Genomic DNA, 17,650 nt, shown 5'->3' with positions numbered 1-17,650 from the left:
TCCCCACTCCTCCGTCAAAGGGATGTTTGCTCTCTGTGTGTTTGTACTTGTCTTTTATTGTGTTTTCAAGGGACATTCCACTGGTCAGAAATCCCCTCTGACTGTCCCCAGGAGGTGAAAGGCCCTCGAACAGGCCGTCTTCCTGTTGCCTGACTAGAGTCCATCTAGTGTTTAGTAGTGTTTGAGCTGCGGCTCCTCAGGGATTCCTGGAAGTGAATGTGATCATGTCTTAAGAGGATTAAGAAGGGACCCTGGATGTGTTCAGCCAGAGGTCAACATCGCTGTTATGGTGGGAATGACCTTGCCTGTCACCACGCATCTGTCAGTGCTTTACTGTGGACTGAAGTGACCGAGTTACTGTCAGCTTTCTGCAGGGAACTGATTTCTTTGCTTCACGTAAACGAAAAACTTGATTTCTTGAAATCAGAGGAAGCTGGAGAGATTAGCACGGAAACGTTTCCGTTGGAGAGAGCTGATTTCTTGAGCCATGTTGAGGGGGAACTAAAAGGATTTTTTAACAGAACTTCAAACAGGGAAAGTATAGCTGAGGTTAATAAAAGTATTTTTAAACCTGGACCCTATGTTTACGTATTTTGGGTGTATAAATTACTAATAAGTATGGAAAGTTTTAGATCCAGGTCCATATATACCGATGTTGACAATAATCTTCCTATTTAAAACTGAAATGTTTATCATGTTAATAATACATATATGATAGTATCGTATAATTAATCCACCACCTCTATAATTTTTGTTGCCGACATGCCTGTCAGCAAAGAAATCCCTGAGGGCAACTAGTGAACAAATATGTCCACTAAAGTGCTTGTTTTTGCTGCTGACAGTCTCAGATGGTTTCTTCTAAGTGTTTTTAAGTATTTTGTTTAACCAGAAACAGCTGCCATGTCGCTCCCGCCAACTCCACCAGATTCCATTTACAGAAATATTCATCTTTTCATCATAAAACAGTCGTTTCTTTTTATCATAAAACAGTCGTTATCTTGTTTCTGTTTATTTAATTGCTGGTCAGAGGGGGAAAAAAGTACTTTAACAGGACATACTTTGGTAGCTGAAGTTGCCCTTTAGGTTTAGACATTGCAGCCCATGTAATGGCTACCGGCTCAGACGATCCACTGGACCATTTTCAAAATATAAGGTCAAGGTTTAACATCTTTGATGTTCCCATTTGAAGGGACCATCAATATTCATGGTCGTGCCTCTTTGTATCCAAGAAAATATAATCAAAACTGAGACTAAAATTCACTGAAATGAAAAATTGTTGTTTACGATACATTTGTATGTCAAAGAAACTGTTGTTACTGCAGAGCCCGGTCTAGCTGCACTGTAATTCTTCAAAGAATAATAGTAAATATCGTAAATATGAAGCAGCCGAGGTTAAAAAATGTTCCCTGGATAGTGAAGAAATTAGATTGCTGACAAACTGCATGTAAACACAGGTATCAGAATGACCTTAGGGCTGTTTCCCAAATGCTATTTTCTAACAAAACAAATTGTGGCTGTTTTCCATTTCATGAATAATTGCTGACAAATTTGTAAGTCTTACAGCGCTTGTCGCATGCTTAAGAACGGGTTACAAATACGACATTTGTTTTGATTAGTGAAATGTGTCAAAATGAACAAGAATACAACAAACCCGACATTGTTTCTGTGCATATAAACTTCTAATTTCCTCTTTGCTTGATCTGATTTCTGCATATAAACTGATTTTTTATGTAATCGCTCTACCCAAGGCTGAACGAACAGTTTACGTCCCTGTTCGTCTTTTCATCCATCATTCTCTTCGTCCTCTCTCAGAGCCTGGATGAGCTGGACGATGACGACGTAGGAGAGAAGGAGCGGAGGGAGGAGGAGGAGCTGGTGCAGGCCAACACTTTCCAGAACGAGTCCATGACAGCTGACCCCGTCAGCGGACACCTAATGGTAAGAAGTGACATGATGGGAAGAAGCAGGAGGAAGCAGGAGACTGATTACATTTTCTCACATACTGTACCTCCTGTGGTATCATGTCATGTGGTAGTTCATAGAGAGGTCATTCATAGCCCAAAAAAAGGCTTTTCTTCTTCTTTGCAGTAGGGCCTTTGTATTTCAGTCTAACCATGGACTCATATGATGTCCTATTTTTCTGCACACGTTGAGCAGACTTCAGTACAGATTGATACATCGGTGCTGCCAAACAGAGGCACTGTTGCTCAAGGAGACGCCCAGTGAGCTCAGGAGCTGAGTTTGTGTGAAAAAGCTGCAATGATGCAAAACCTAAACAGTGTCTCGGCATTTCATCATCACTTGTGAAATGAGTTAAAGGGAAAAGAAACACCCTGAAATGCTGTTAAAGCTACTTGGAGAGATGTTTCCTCTGGTGTTTGGTGGTGTTAACTGCCTGTTTTCAAAGCTGGTGGAGACCGACAGTGTGGCATAAACTTGAGATATTTCTAATGTTTGCCACATTTCTCAGTTGTCTATCATATTAAATTGAATACCTTTGAGTTTCGGACCATTAGATAGACTAACTGAACAATTAGAAGATGTCTCCCTGATCGTTTTTATTGCTTTACGAACCGAGTGATTAATTAAGCAAATTGTCAGTAGACTTAGCAGAAACAAAAAGCAGTGTCAAATAGATCACACAGTGTTTCTCAGTGCAGCTCAGGTCCCCAAACTTATTCATCAAACTTAATTTGAAAGCCAGTGTTAGAGTCTGCTTCAAGGTGTCTGGTTCTCGACAGTGTGAATCAGAGACTATTGATGTCTACAAAATGAGTCTTTTAATCTTGCCAAGTAATTTTGTGTTCATTTCATAGAAGCTAAGTCGTGCGGAGACAGTCTGCTCTTCCTCCAAATAAGTCCGGGAGGCGTTGAAATGAATTAGCAGAAATTAAACCAAATCAGAAAGGACAAGCTCGTAGAGAGAGAAGTGGAGCAGTAGTCTATAGTCCTGGGAATGAGACTCAACAATCAACTATCTTTCTGGTGCGTTTACGAACAGCTCAGATAAATCTTTGATCATCTTTGAATTATATTAATTTGATGTGAGGTTCAGTTATCTTTGCACAGAAATATCCAGTAGAAATGTCCTTCAGAGGGAGACTTTTTACTTTAATACTTTGAGTACATTTCAGAGCCTGTACTTTATTACTTTTACCCGAGTAAAGAAGTTGAATGAGTACTTCTACTTTTACCAGTCTTTTCTTATACAAGTATCTGTACTTCTACTTGAGTGAAGAGTGTGTATACTTCTGCCACTTCTGTCAAATACACAGAGTGATTTTCACCAAGAAATTGAGCACATAAAGGACATGAAAGCATCTTGCTGTGTAACAACAACTGAAAATCTCTATATTTCTTATTTTTTTTGGTACACACAATACAAATCAAACTCCTGTGGATGTAGGTAAGAGCTGTTTTCCAGATGGATCGGCTGTTCTGCATCAGGGGGCTTATTTTGTTTTGGGCTATAACTGTCTGAGGCTGTTTACGAGAAGCGAGGGCTTGTGTATGACATATGTACACAAACAGCATACTAACAGGGAGATTCTGACAGCACCTGCTGAGAGGTCGCTCAGGAAAGAAATGAAAAGCAAAGGGTACGACTATTTACATACAGGAGACAATGATCAACAAACATCAAGCAGTCCTGTTCAATTGGTCATCTGCAGCTTTCCCGAAGAGATCATCAGTCCATCATTTGAAACAGAGTATGTCCGTTCATGCCAGCCGAATCTATTCTCACCAGGCCTAACGCAGACCAGATGTGGCTGTGCAGAAACTAACCATTAGATGTCTCATTGTAACTCATATAAAACTGGCATTCATGCTCTGTTGGGGGGTCCTCTGCTCATCTAAAGGCAGCCTGGGAGAAATAAAGAGCATGGTCAGTGGATTTATACAGAGCTGTCAGTTAGACATCTGCACAGACAGAGCATCCCAAAAATGTGCCGCTTCTCTCGGGCCCCATTTATCAGCGGGGAGACAAGCAATTGCCGTGTCAAGCCTGTTATGATATACGGCATCCAGTCGGGCCTCGTAGCTGGGTATCAAGATATCAGGACACAAGAAGAAGCTCAACTTCTGTTCAGAGCTGAAGGGCTGTAAACAGTCTCCAAAGGTCTCGGAGCACTTCCCAACCAAAACAAGCTGTAACTCTTCTGCGTTTGGCTGCTGGAGTCATAATGGAAACTCCACGAAGGCGCTTGGATGTGAAATATTTTATCAATCAGTCTTTTTTCCGTCTCTTTCCATCGAGCTGTGCTCCATTTAAATTTGCTTATAGAGATGATGTGTGTGTGTGTGTGTGTTTGTGCATGGACACACATCTCTTCTGTATCTGATATGTGAGGCCCTCTGCAAGCATGTGGTCCTGGTTATCAGGCCTTACCTCCCTCTGGTATTCAGGACCTACAAGGAAACCTGTCTCAGTGATCCAGCAGTCAGAACCATATGGAACATTCCTCTGGATCATCTGCATTTAAAGTGGCGCCAGGCTTTTTCTGGCTCTCTCTCACACATGGAACACACATATTGCAGACAGTTCCCATCCAGCACTTTTTAACAAGCACCATTTGCATTTTTAATTAGCACCTTTCTCCCCCCCAAAAACACGGTGGTGATGCAGAGCATCTTGTCTAAACAGCAGGGAAACGTTCACTACCCGTCGCATGGCATTTCCACCCGGGAGCAGCAGCCTCTGGGCTCGCAGCAAACTGGATTTCTTCTCGTTGCCTGAAACAATATTTGGACACATTCACACCTCTGTTGACTCAAGATCTTAAGGATTCGTGTTATATAAGCCAACTAAACCACACTAGTGTTTGTCTTTGATAGGAAGGCTACCAGCAAAAACACTTGAGCTAGTTGGTGAGAAACTAAATGACATTTTCACTCCACAGCAGAACTTAATTCAAATATTCACAGCAGGTAATTAGGGTTAAAACAACTAATAGATATCAGCGTGAAGCTTCCCCAGTTAATTACGTACATTAAGACAAATGTTTTTGCCTTGACAAGTTTTCTGAAATTCAATGTTTAAACATGCCCAATGTGCTAATTTGCATGCATTCCCACAACAGAAATCTGATACACTGGATTTTTTAAAATTTCGTTCACGTATTATACTCAGATGTTTTTACAGAGGGGATGTTTCGACATCTCTTTTCATCACTCACACGTTTTCACCATGTTTGTCAGAAAAACTCGGGCGATGAATAATATATGAACAAACCTCTCCGTGAAAAACCTTCAGAATGTAGATAGGAAGAAACCTGCAGAGTTTGGGGAATATAAGTGCCACTGCAGTTGCCAGTTGCAGATTACCTGATTTTTTTCCTTGTGCCGGCATTGCATGGGTCACCAGTCACAAAAATGTCAAGAGGTTAACAAGGTTAACAGGACTTTCTGCAGATGTTTACCGTGTCGTTTGCAGGTTAGTCTTGTTTTCATCTTTGGCCCTCGATTTATGTTCCAGGCTGGCATTTCAACATCTATTTCTTCAGCCGGCATCAAAGACTCGGAGAGAAGGCTGAGGTTGGCATCTTAATTAAAACAGTGTGTGACAGAACTGCAAAGCGTCTCTACTAAAATAATAGATCAGTAAAGTACAACAGCTGCAACGTTTGCCCATAGTTATTAGGACCAATAGGCAGATGTCATAAATAATATTCAGATGTTTTCATACAAAAATCTCCAGTGATCTCTCTCTCTGGATAAAGACCTTTCAGTAGCCTAGCGTTTGCTGGTTTATGTATTTGGCCTGCCTGCTTCCTCCAAATGCCAGCCGTGCACTTTTATTTGATCATTATCGCTCTCTGTCTCTTGAACTTATTGAATGCCTCCAGTTAAATTGCGATCTTTATCAGCTATGTACAGAGAAATACTCAGAGCATTGAGTTGTTCGCTCGCTGGCTGGGAAGCCAGAGATCACCTTTTCATGGAATGAGATGGTATTCCTTTAGATATTTTAAATTTGATAAGCTGTGAAGACATAAATCAAAGATCAAATCCAGGAGAAAACATCCCAGCAAGACATTTGAGAGTGTTCATCGTCATCCTAACAGTTACACATATACACATAAATGCAAAACAACATAATCTGCTCGATCTGAGTGATAAAGTACCTGTTTTATTGTTGATATTTGTTTCTCTTTATTCATAGTAGCTCTGAGTTCTCCAGCGGGGCTTATGGGAGCTGTCAGCGCAGCTCAAGCATGATAAATAAAGTTGCACAGGCTTGTATTGTGTTCAGCGACCAAGGCGTACATGAATTTAGTTGACCTTGTCTCGCAGATTCATATCCCAGACAGGGGGTCGCTCAGTGGGAAACACTGCCAAAAGGTGCCAGATGAAGCCTGGGGTGTTTTCTGAAAACACGATATGATTTCATTTTCAGATTTTCGTGCAGCCACAGAAAGGATGGGAACGATCCATTTATCCTCATGGTGGCTGCGAGCTACTGCGAGTAAACTTATGATTAAAACCAGATTCATGCTGCACAGTTAAGCCCTCATATTAGTTTGTCTTTTTCTGTAGATGTCAAATACTTAATGTCACCTTATGCCATGTTGATTTGTGTATCGCATACTGCTACTGTTACGCCCCCAAGATTATAAGATGTTGATGTTTAGTAACCAAAACAGGAGAAAGAGTGTTTTTTTCCATTGTGAATGTCGTCCCAGTAAAGATTAGAAAGGGTGTAACCCTCTTCGACACATAAATGGCATTTTCTATTTATGCATCTGCAGTAGGGTGGACCTGCTGCTTCAGTATAACTGGCTGAGACTGTCTGCAGCTCTCAGACTACGAGATAATGAATTAGCATGAGAATCTGACACAGTGCAAGTGATTATTTACAGATCAGATATGGTGCTTTTATTCATAGCACAGTGTTTCTGGGCTGAGCTGCAGTCAACGCAACATAACACCGAAGAGGATTCATCTGCAAGGGGCCATTAAAAACCCAAGCAGCGTCAGTCATTTCTGTTATTCTGGTAAAGATTAATGTGCAGTCGACATCAAAAATAAGGAAAAAGTATCGACAATCCTTCAACACAAACAACACCAAAAACATAAATAATATAACTGAAACCTCTTCTTCTTCTTCTCTTCTTCTTTTGCCAGTAAGTGGATGCCCGAGGTAAACCCCCAGCTGATACTCAACATCACATGAAAATCAGTCTCGCTCTTTAGTTTTGACTGCACATATCACAGAGTGCAAATGAGGATTGGCATAGCCCCATGACGTCTGCTGACCGCTGTGACCTCCCTTCATATTGTTGTTTTGACTCATACTTCACCTCAGAAAATCATCAATCCAGTCCACTGACCGCTGTCAGTAGGACAACAAACTTGGAAAACGAATCGGCGCGTACAGAATTTCCAAAACTCGAAACAATTACAATAATAACAATAACAATTATTTCCTACATAGTCGGGTGTTTCCTGCTGGGAGCCAGCAGACTGGGTTTCCAGTTCACTTGTATATTCAAAGAATTTTCTTTTTGTTGGTTTATTCAAGTTACACTAGACTGTGGAAGCCAGAGAGTCGACACACATTTACATTTAGACAGCATTTCTTCTTCCTACACTGTGAGATGTATTAACTGGAGGCTCTGTTATAGAGGTAATCTGGGTTCACAACTATTTTGAAAACTATATCAACTAAAAATGTTATGAGGCCTCACACTCTGTGTTGGTCTGCGAATGTAGCCAAGTGTAAAATTAGTCATCAGCTGTTATGAAAATGTTCTGACTATCTTTGGCTGGTGGACAATACAAGACATTTGAGGACGTCCTCTTGGGCTTTTTCAGGAAACAATCATCAACATTTTTTCCATAATTTTCTGACATTTCAAAGCCCAAACAACTAATTGAATAAATGATAAAACTCATTAACAGATTCATCATCAGTGAAAGTAATTGTTAGTTGCAGCCCGAAACCCCCTGTATGCACAGTTTGCTTCGATTTTCCTAAAAGACTCCATGATTAAAGTCTTACTCTGTATCATACTGAATGCGTTGAGCCTGGGGCTGCACAATTAATTGAAATATTATCAAAATCGCAATATCCAAATCACAGGAGCTCAAATTTTTTAGCTTTTAAAAAGTAAAATGTGTGACAACAAAGGATGAAAATGCAGTATTGTAGAGCTGCAGGGATGCCTTGGACTTCAAATCTTGTTCTCCAGATGTAAGAGAGCGTGTTTGTTTGGTGCAAACCCAGAAAATGGAAAAAAAATATATCATTACCACCAATCGTGAATCATAATGATCTGTCAAAACATCGCAATACTATTTTCTTTTTACCATAACGTGCAGCTCTATCTCAGGCCCTCTAGTAGAGTACACTTGAAGAGTAGAACCATCTGTCTGCCTTTGAATACATTCCTGATAAGACTAAAATAGATAAGGCTTTTCAAGTGCAGCTATGGCAGCTGTTGGATTACACCAAATCCTAGAAAATGTCAAAATTAATCGAATTGCTCTTAAATCCAGGTGTTGCTCGGACCTTTTGTGATGGGCAGATGAGGTATTACCCGGTATACAACCTGCTGCTGCACACTGCCCTCTTACCGTCCTCCATCTTAGTAAATCTATCCAGGCCTGAGCCAGGGAGGAGATGACGGCCGGGGTTTCATCCACAGGTAATGGATGATATGTCACTGAGGCGGAGAGGCTGGCGCATGCTAAGAGTCGGGCGCAACGTTTCCCTTCACCCGCTAAAGCCGAGTTCTGACTGATGGATAATAGCAGAGCCAAGGCCCCTCGATCAAACCCGGGACCCTTCACTGCACAAGACCTTAGGAAAGACGAGATGCGTATTCATCTCACCCCGTCTGTGACACACCTCATCTTCTGAGGGAAGCGCTATTGTACCGAAGGCGACTTTATTGGAGCATCACTGCTGTACAGATCTAAACAACCTTTAGATCATACAATAATGGGAAAAGAAGATAAACATACACCTCCATGTTGCAAAACAAGATTGCCTTCCACATCTCGGGGCTACAGGGCTCCTGCTGAGCTATTAAATGCAACAAAGCTCATCTATATACCAGCTCAGCAGCTGCGATTCACAAACGCTCACACATGACCTTAAGGCGTCTATAAATGCTCCTCCTGATAAATTTCTCTTATCCTGTAGATGGGATTTTTTCCTCTGTGGTGAAGCAACACAACCCAAGGCAGATGAACACAATAGATGATTCCTAAAACCTCATTCTGATATCTTGTTTTTTTTCTGAAATTACAGTACAACTTGAAATTACGACTCAAGACCTTTGTGTTATTCTTTTTGGACTGAAGGTTATTCTTTTCTTTTTGTTTCAGGAAACCCCAAGATCTGGAAGCGGCCGCCACAAGAGGTGAGACTCATTTTATTGTCCTGACACTGAGAGTTTATCTGCTTCAGCATCAGTAGTGCTGTGTCAAGAGACCGAACAGAGGTCGGGATGAGAAACAGCAGTTTGAGTCATTAACTGCGAGAACAGACTCCCTCTGAAATAGTCCGAGGGCCTGTTCCTGGTGCGTCACTGTTGTTTTCTTCTCCCTTCAGTGCTGCTCTTTTCATAGCTAAAGAAAGATGACTGTTTTGAACAGTAGCTGACAGGACACCATCTGGACCTTGGACACTTTGTTCAGACCATCACTTTGCTGCCATAGCTGGCAGGGGGTGTTGAAAGTAAATCATTTGCTCTGAAAGGTTTGGAGTCAGAAATGCGTGGTTCAGCTCGGTCAAGATTGTTCTGGCATTTGATGAGAGGTTTCCAGACTCGAGAAGATAGAGAGCAGAGATAACAGAGAGCACAAAAATGTTGTCAACATTGTGTTCTTTCGTCTGCTTCAAGAAATATCAATTCAAAAATCAGCAAATTTTAAAATGTTTTGATTGCCGAATGATCAAAACTGTCCAACTTCACCACTTATAATGTTGATCGTGGCTGCATTGTGAGGATTGAAGTCCTTTGAGAACCTCTGTGTGTGTCCAGTGTGTACTTCCAACCAAACCGTGAAGTTGTGGCCAACCCCAACAGCCAAGTTCACCGGCTGACATTCAGCTCGGCCATTTCATTACGGCAGCTGCTCTCATCAGCTGGCCTGGCTACACTTGGATGCTCCGCAGTTCGGCAGCGGATAACCCACCAGGTGGTACTGGGCGGCAAAAGATAGCTGATAGAGCAAGTTTATAGAAACCGTCTCTGTAATTTACTACCTTTCTGTCAACCTTCACCTTTCAACATGTCTCAGTCACTTTTTCTTTTTGCAGTTAGATTCAAGTTATTTGTCAGCACAGTTTCTCCCCGTTCTCCATAGAAGCTCCTCTTGTATTAAAACATTAGGCTCATTATCTCATCTGGGAATGAAGGATATGGATATTAGAGGTACTGCTCTGTTGTTTTATATCTGTAAGCTTTCAGAAAACCACACAAAATGGATCCACAGTGTGAAGTCAAGGCTCTGGCTGTATCAATATGCCTATTTTGTCTGAAGTTGAGCATAAATGAGCCATAAGCTGTTCGCTAGCGGTACAAACGTAAACAAGCTAGCAGCTGTTAATTTTTATTTTATTTATTGAGTTTGCCATTTTAATGCTGGGGCTCAAAGTGCTCCCCTCCTGCATATGTTCCACCAAAACAAGTTTCCTGTTGCTGTATCCGAGGCTTTGTGGCGCCCAAGACGATTGTGATTGGTTTAAAGAATTACAAACAAGCCGGAGTGTTTTTCTTCCCCTACAGCAACGATGCAGAAAGGTCTGGCTGTCAGAGACAAGCTCGAATCCCATCACTTCATATGTTTCACGAAATTACAAATAAAAAAAGCAAAACTACAGAGGTACCATTGCTCATCTTTGATAGTTCAGGGGGCCTGGGAGATTAGAGCATTTAAAAACAAAACAAAACAAACCCTGTTTTTGAAAGCTTGAAGTTTCAGCTACCCCTGGGAGAAAAGAAGTGACATTTATCTCCAACACTCACAAGTCCCCACCCATAAATTAAAGTCATTTTGTGCAAAGGGACAGGGAGATATTACTGATTATTCCTTTGAAACGACTGTGAATTAAGCTCGTCCTCATGTTCTCGTGCTCTTTGTGGGAATAGCAGGTTTCAGAGCGAGGCGGGGTGTTAAGCAGATGGTTGAGTACTGTGTGTTGTGGCTTTAACTTAATCCACATTGACACTTGAGTTTGTGAGAGACATTGTTATACCTGTGGCTGCTGCTGTTATAGGCTCTCCTGTCTAGCTTTCTCCTCCACTCCTGCTGAGGCTCCCAAGAGTGTGTGATTGGCTCAGCCTCTCTCTCCCCCAGACCTCACCCTGCGGGGTGCTAATGGGCCTCGGTGTGATATTTAGTATCGAGGCCATGGATGTTTAGGCTTGGCTTCAACACCTGCTGAGCACCCTAGAGTACCTGTATGTGTGTGTTGCTTGTGTGTGGGAGATAGCTCTCAAAACAAGATGACATGCATGAATGTAGACACACAAGGCATGTCGGTGTTTCGTGTTTGGCTCTTTTTAGGCATCATGGTCATGGGGATGATTTGTTGTCGCGCTTTGTAATGTATACGCGTGGTGTATTTGTGTGTGCGCTCATGCCGATAAAGGAGGAGTCAGTGAGAGAGACAAATGAAATGCACTTTATCTTTGGCGTGGGCGAGTGCCAAGGAGAGTATTTCAAGGACTCCCTCTTGATCAAAAGCGATGGCCGCTGCGATGTTTGGCTCTTTGTAAGAATGAGCGAAAGTAAGCTGTTGGTTCGGTAAATGTCAAGGTACAGAAAAACACCGCCTCTGCCTGTGTGTAAGAAATGGAACCTGGCCTCAGCAGAGAAAGAAGAAAAGGTTGAGTTGAGTGAAACAGATAAAAAATTGAAGCCTGTATTTAAACAGCTCACATCATCCTGAACAAAGTCTGACTGAGTGATGTGTCACATTTTCATACTGGTGTCCACTAATAACCATAAAGCAAAGTGACTGCTAAACCAAACCACCCACCCAGGTATCCACTGGTTGCAAAAAGGAGTCCAATTGTATGTGAGCTTATGAGAAAATGACCCCACTTCTCACTTGATATATTACCTCCATAAATGGTTTCCAAATGAATTTATGGCCTCAATCGCTAGTTTCAATTCTTCTTCAATAGAGCATGATGTTAATTATGTTTCCATTAAGAGTAGAAAAGACGATAAAGCAGGGCGTGGCTACCTTGTGATTGACAAGTCGCTACCACGGCTTGTCCTTGGGCTCTCAAGATGGCGACCGCCGTAATGCCACACTCAAGGCTTCAGACAGTAGTTTTTGTGGACTACCCATCTATTCCCAGCTCTCTCTGACTCTGATTGGTGCACATTCGTAAGTGACATCACCTTTTTACAGCTGAGCCCCTCCCACTTCAAACCAGTGAGAAGAGAGCTGATATAAAGCTTTTTTGACAGAAAAATGACAACACTTGCTCAGAAGATTGTGTGTTTATTTCGGCTTCCATCTGCCAGAGTAAGAAGCTTTTGTGAAATAAGTGCTCAATTTCTCAAGGTAGATAGGATTTGTACGCCAGTGTGAAGAATTACTTGGCCTTCTGAGGTAGTGAAGCCACGAAATCAGCAAAGCAAGATTTCCCTGCCTTGTTATTTAACCTAATAATGGTTTTACAATTGAATTCCCAGAATCCTGGACTCCTGTTGCATGTCACTCCCCTCCCCTCTATTGTTGTCTCTCCGGTAAAAGCTAAGAATGCCAGAGAGAAAAAAACAATTATCCATGTTATGACAGTTTTTAACCAGATTGCCCACTGCTGCCTCTTCACTTCTAAAGTTAAAAGCACTTTGTAAAGTAGTCTAATAATGGGGACATCATATTTGGCAGATCCTGAAAGGAGTGCAGATGGTACAAAAGGACTTCTATTTGTCCTTTGTCTTGCCAGCAGCTTTTCTGTCTGTTTCAACTGTAGAAATATGCAGACAGCCCCCTTCAGACAGTTCAGTGAAGCCTACAGAGTCCCCAATAATGTGATTCCCAGGGAGATTTTATAAACCTGGCACAATCTGTTCTTAGCGGGAGTTGTTGTCGTCGGGGGGGTGTACGGAGCCGGCAACTCATTCCAAGTTTCCACGTCAATAATCATTGAAATAAGGTCGGTAAGAAAATAAACCGCACATGAATATTCTGACCTGGAATCCGTCTCCAGGCAGCGAGGAAGTAAAGAGGAGATAAGGTTAATGTTCTGCTCGAGCTGCATACAGAAACCTTTAAAACAATTTATTTTTCCCTCACCGGCATAAGAACAGTGACGCACAAGTTCCCGGACTATTCTTGAGCCTGTTTGAAGTTGTAATATGTAAATTGTTTCTTAATCAGAATCCTTTTTGCACCAGAGTTGCCAACCCTCGACGGCCTTTTCTCCATTAATGGAATAAAAGGCAGAGGGATGTTAATAATGCATGCCTAATTGAAAGGGCAAACACGCTGAAGATATTCCCACCTGTTCTTTTGATGATGGATGTGTCATCCCATTGAAGCTTAATAATGTGGGTATGATTCATACCTTCAAACAAGCCTCGCTGGACACTTTATGTAATGTACATTGCCACAAAATTCACTGTTTTCCAACTTTCTTTTGCATGTAAAGAATTTGAAGTTGCAGATACATGACTGTTATAATTATATGAGGTATTAATGTTTTGTGTGTGTTTGTGTTTGTAACAGCTCTGCAGGGCAGGGATCTGAGGAAGAGATGGGTGGGAACAGTAGACAGCGACACAACCGTCACGGCAGAGATGGAGGAGCTGCAGCATCAGGAAGTCTGGAGAAGAGGATGGAGGAGCTGGAGAAGGTACGTCTTCTGACGCCGTCGTCTGTACTACTGATTGGGTACGGTCACCACTGATACTGTACCAATCCAAAATTAAAAGATATGCCAACAAGAACCACTTCAGTTCACTTACTGACACCAAGACTTCCCACCAAAAACAGAAGTTGAAAGCTGAGAGGTGAGTAAACGTGGGCATCTGCAGTCAGACTGGGCTGTTTTCCTAACTGGGTGCAGATGAGTCAGAATACACATGTTGGCAGGTTTTATTAGCTCCCTGCTGTGAGAAGGTCAGCGCATGTTGTTCTTAAGGGTGCAGCTTCGTGAGGAGTCAGACTCAAAAGTCTCTCTTTATCAAACAGGCTTGATATTTAATGGGGCGTCTCGTTGGCTGCGTCTCACCGGCCAGTTGAGTTACTCTTCCTGCGGCTTTTTTAAATTGGACATGTAACCACAGTTGAATAACAAATAAATAATGTTTCATTTGATATTCTGTTCAGTTTTTCTTTTTTACTCATCCACTCTCTGCTCTCATTAGTTCTCTCACTTATTATCTTCTTGCTCATTTGTTTTTTAAAATGTATTCCCATCCATATTTTCAACCAGATGGCAAATGAGCGGATAGATTTTTGTTGGTCAAGACATGGAGACACGGCTTGTCCACCCATAAAAGTCTCGAAACATTTTTTAAATCACATTTCATACTTCCACTTTTCAATTAAATGTTCTGTGAACTTTATCTCCCGACACCAAAGTCCAAAAGCTATTTGAAAGCTGCCAAGAGTATGACTCTGTGAGAGAGGTACAGACTTTCATTTTATCACATTTTTATGTAGAAAAAAACCCCTTAAAAATATCTAGTTCAGCTTCAAAAGCCTGTCGTTAGAATGGAAACTCCGTCTCATGTCTGTAAATCCCCCAACTACTCAGAAACCATACTGAGGACATGGTCACAGTGTGTTTTTGTGGTTGCTCCTGCCCTGGCTTGAACCAAAACATACATAGCGACGTGGACCACAACAAGCAGCGGAGCTAATACAGGAGATTGTGACCTGTAGTTTCCCCAGTAAACACACTGCCCTCTTCGGCTGTTGCAGTCTCTCCTGACTGATCTTCACAAATGTATACATGTATAAATGTTCGCTGTATTGTAGGCCGCTTGTGTTAAACACAGATAGGACATGAATCCTGAAGAAATATCAGCAAGTGAGAGCAAATCCAAAGCTCAGTTTCAGTTGGTTTTCCTTCCTCTTCCTCCCTGGAAAAATAAAGTCACACCTTTAATGATTGTCATCTGCTATTATTTCCAAATCCTATCAACTTTTCAATGCTTCCTGAATTGTGTGAGGGTCGATCCAACACTTTTTTGGCCGACCGAAAGCCTCTATCAGCAGCACTTTGTTTGGACAAATTTCCACTTTGAGTCCTTTGAGCGGCCGCCCGGGTTCTGATTTTCTGGCTGGAAACTGCGGCTCAGCACTGGCAGAAACTCTCCTCAGTGTTGTTGAGGAGATGACCTTTTACAGTGCAGATATGTCTTTTCCGCCTCCACCGTTCCTATCAGGCACTCAACCCCCTCACTGCTGCCACTGTAGAAAGTCTACTCGGGAATCAAATGTCACTCGGGCGGCTTTCAAAGAAAAGGTTTTTAAAGTAAGTACCGCTGTGACCTCAGTCACTTTCCGTGTGAGATGTTTCTCCGAGTCTGATGTCTAGAAACACTTTAAAAATCACATTTCACACACTTATTTTTGTGCACATTGTTTTGTCGGCGGAAACTTTATATCCTTATTTGTGATCATCATAAATTGAACCCTACAATTTGAGCACCTATTCTCCAAAGCCAAATATTATGAAACCTTAACTCCAAGTTTCGAGGAGAGTCACAAAACCAGGCCAGACCCATTTATAACAAAACCACTAATGGATATTTAGCCAGAATTACTGTATTAATGGGAAGAGATGGTTGCCTTTTTATTCTATAAGATTAAAACGCTGCAGTTGTCTATAATATCTTTACAAACCGGGATGAGAAGAGAATCCTTGTTGAGCAGACTGTACTTACGTCTGCTACAAGATGCTTTGTGCCTTGTTGTTTTCATTTCCATCATAAACCCAAACAACACGTGTTAACAGTTTAGCGCATGTTAAAACTTGTGTGTTAATAGCGCACATACCGTCTCTCTCGGTAAGGAACACTATTGATTTAGTTGCCTGTTGTTGTTGACGGAGGCTGACAGGAACACACTGGCTTTTAATCAAGCACAATTTGAAAGAAACACAAAAGCGGCGCAGAAAAGAAGGATTATTAATGCTCTGTTCACTGACAAGTGTTGTGTCGATTATTACAGCTTCAGTATTTTGAGAGAAGCTTTTGAATTTGGAAATAGAAAATTATGTTTAATTATATAATTACTTGATTGAAACTGTCATGTAACAAAAAGTCAGTCCTTTTTATTGACTAATGCCTTTTGACACCAGATGTTTTGGGGAAGTGAAATGTCCTTTCAGTAAAGTCTTCTGTTGTCCGCTTTAGTTTAACATCGCAACAGATTAATCGAGGTAAATCGAGAGGTTCGACTTCACGCTCCACCTCCTCCTCACCACAGCAGTCTGGCACGATGCCCACCTCAACTTTAGATGACAAGACCTAAAATACTTGGAGTCCTTTTACTGCCGTCCCAGCCCCAGATGTAGTTATCTGTATATAATCTATTTGTTTATAAAAGTTAATTTTGAGTTGTTCCTCTCAGGCCGCAATAATCCAGCGCCTTGTGTGCCAAAGTGTTTTTGGATCTGACAATTACCATTTCTCATAAAAACTGAAGTAATTACGGAGCAGTTTGTGGTCCCATAGCAATGAGTTTGAACCAGATGTGATGCACTGTTTTCAGCTGGTGAAAATATTTATCATTCATGTAATCATCATGTTGAATTGTGTGTGTGTGTGTGTTTGTGTGTGTGTTTTCAGGAGCTGGCCAGAGAGCGTCAGGAGAACGTCAGGTTGCTGAAGGCCCACCAGGACAAAGACGACCTCATCGGGAAGCTGAAGGAGGAAATTGACTTGCTGAACAGAGTGAGTCCAGCCAACGTTAATTTTCTGCTCTGGTGTCTGATATTTTGAGCGTTCCTTTGTGTTCTCGTGCGTGGGAGGCTCGCGGGGGCTCTAAATCATCATTTGGCATTTTAGAGGAGTTGTGTATAATGGCTATGTGTTTTTCTACAGCGATTTCTGTGCAGTCCATTAGGATTTGGACACCGACAAAACATTTTAGGATTTACACACGGTGACAGCAAATGTTACTGTGAAAGCAATTTGCATTTTAAACGCCATCGAAAAAACACCAGCGGTTGCACATCTGAGCCTCAAAAGTTTCTGGTGGGTGTAGGTGACCGATGTCTTATTGATTTATCTGACAAAAACGAATCTGCAGCCTGGTTGGAAAGAATTTCAGACGTGATTGCGTGTCTCAAGCAAATTGAGAAGGATTTTCTTTTTTATCTTTTTGTCAGCTTCAATTTTTATTTTCAGTCCTGTTGGACAAGCGCTGTTGTGAGCCTCAACTCAGAGGTTGGACAGATCGTTTTGTTGAATAAAGCCCACAAACAAAAAAGATCAATAAGGAAGAAATTGTGTTGTGGCAGCTGAAAAAAAAACACCACAACAACACAAAGTGTTCCAGCTTTTGTGCACCCTGTTTCTTTTTCTATTTTATTCTATCACGAAATCTTTCAGTCCACTTTGTTTTGATGGTTTCTCACGCTGAATGTTTTATGGATGGCTGTGGTCTGAGTCCAGCATTCATCCCATTAAAACGTATCATTTTGTGTGAATTTGAACTGAA

General features: G+C 41.6%; 1 protein-coding gene across 1 annotated transcript in view; it reads left to right on the top strand.

The window, feature by feature from the left end:
- pawr (PRKC, apoptosis, WT1, regulator) overlaps positions 1 to 17,650 on the top strand; it is a gene marked incomplete at its 5' end in the record, with an annotated part of 63,487 nt that overhangs the window by 40,970 nt on the left and 4,867 nt on the right. The window contains 4 exons of the mRNA XM_084346583.1: positions 1,813 to 1,938; positions 9,334 to 9,368; positions 13,703 to 13,829; positions 16,777 to 16,881. Of these exons, the coding sequence (XP_084202709.1) occupies positions 1,813 to 1,938; positions 9,334 to 9,368; positions 13,703 to 13,829; positions 16,777 to 16,881 (393 nt within the window). The remainder of the gene's footprint in view (positions 1 to 1,812; positions 1,939 to 9,333; positions 9,369 to 13,702; positions 13,830 to 16,776; positions 16,882 to 17,650) is intronic.

The sequence above is a fragment of the Pagrus pagrus genome, assembly GCF_965226575.1.
Source record: "Pagrus pagrus genome assembly, chromosome: 23".
Taxonomy (NCBI): domain Eukaryota; kingdom Metazoa; phylum Chordata; class Actinopteri; order Spariformes; family Sparidae; genus Pagrus; species Pagrus pagrus.
This window is presented reverse-complemented; position numbering and strand designations above follow the sequence as displayed.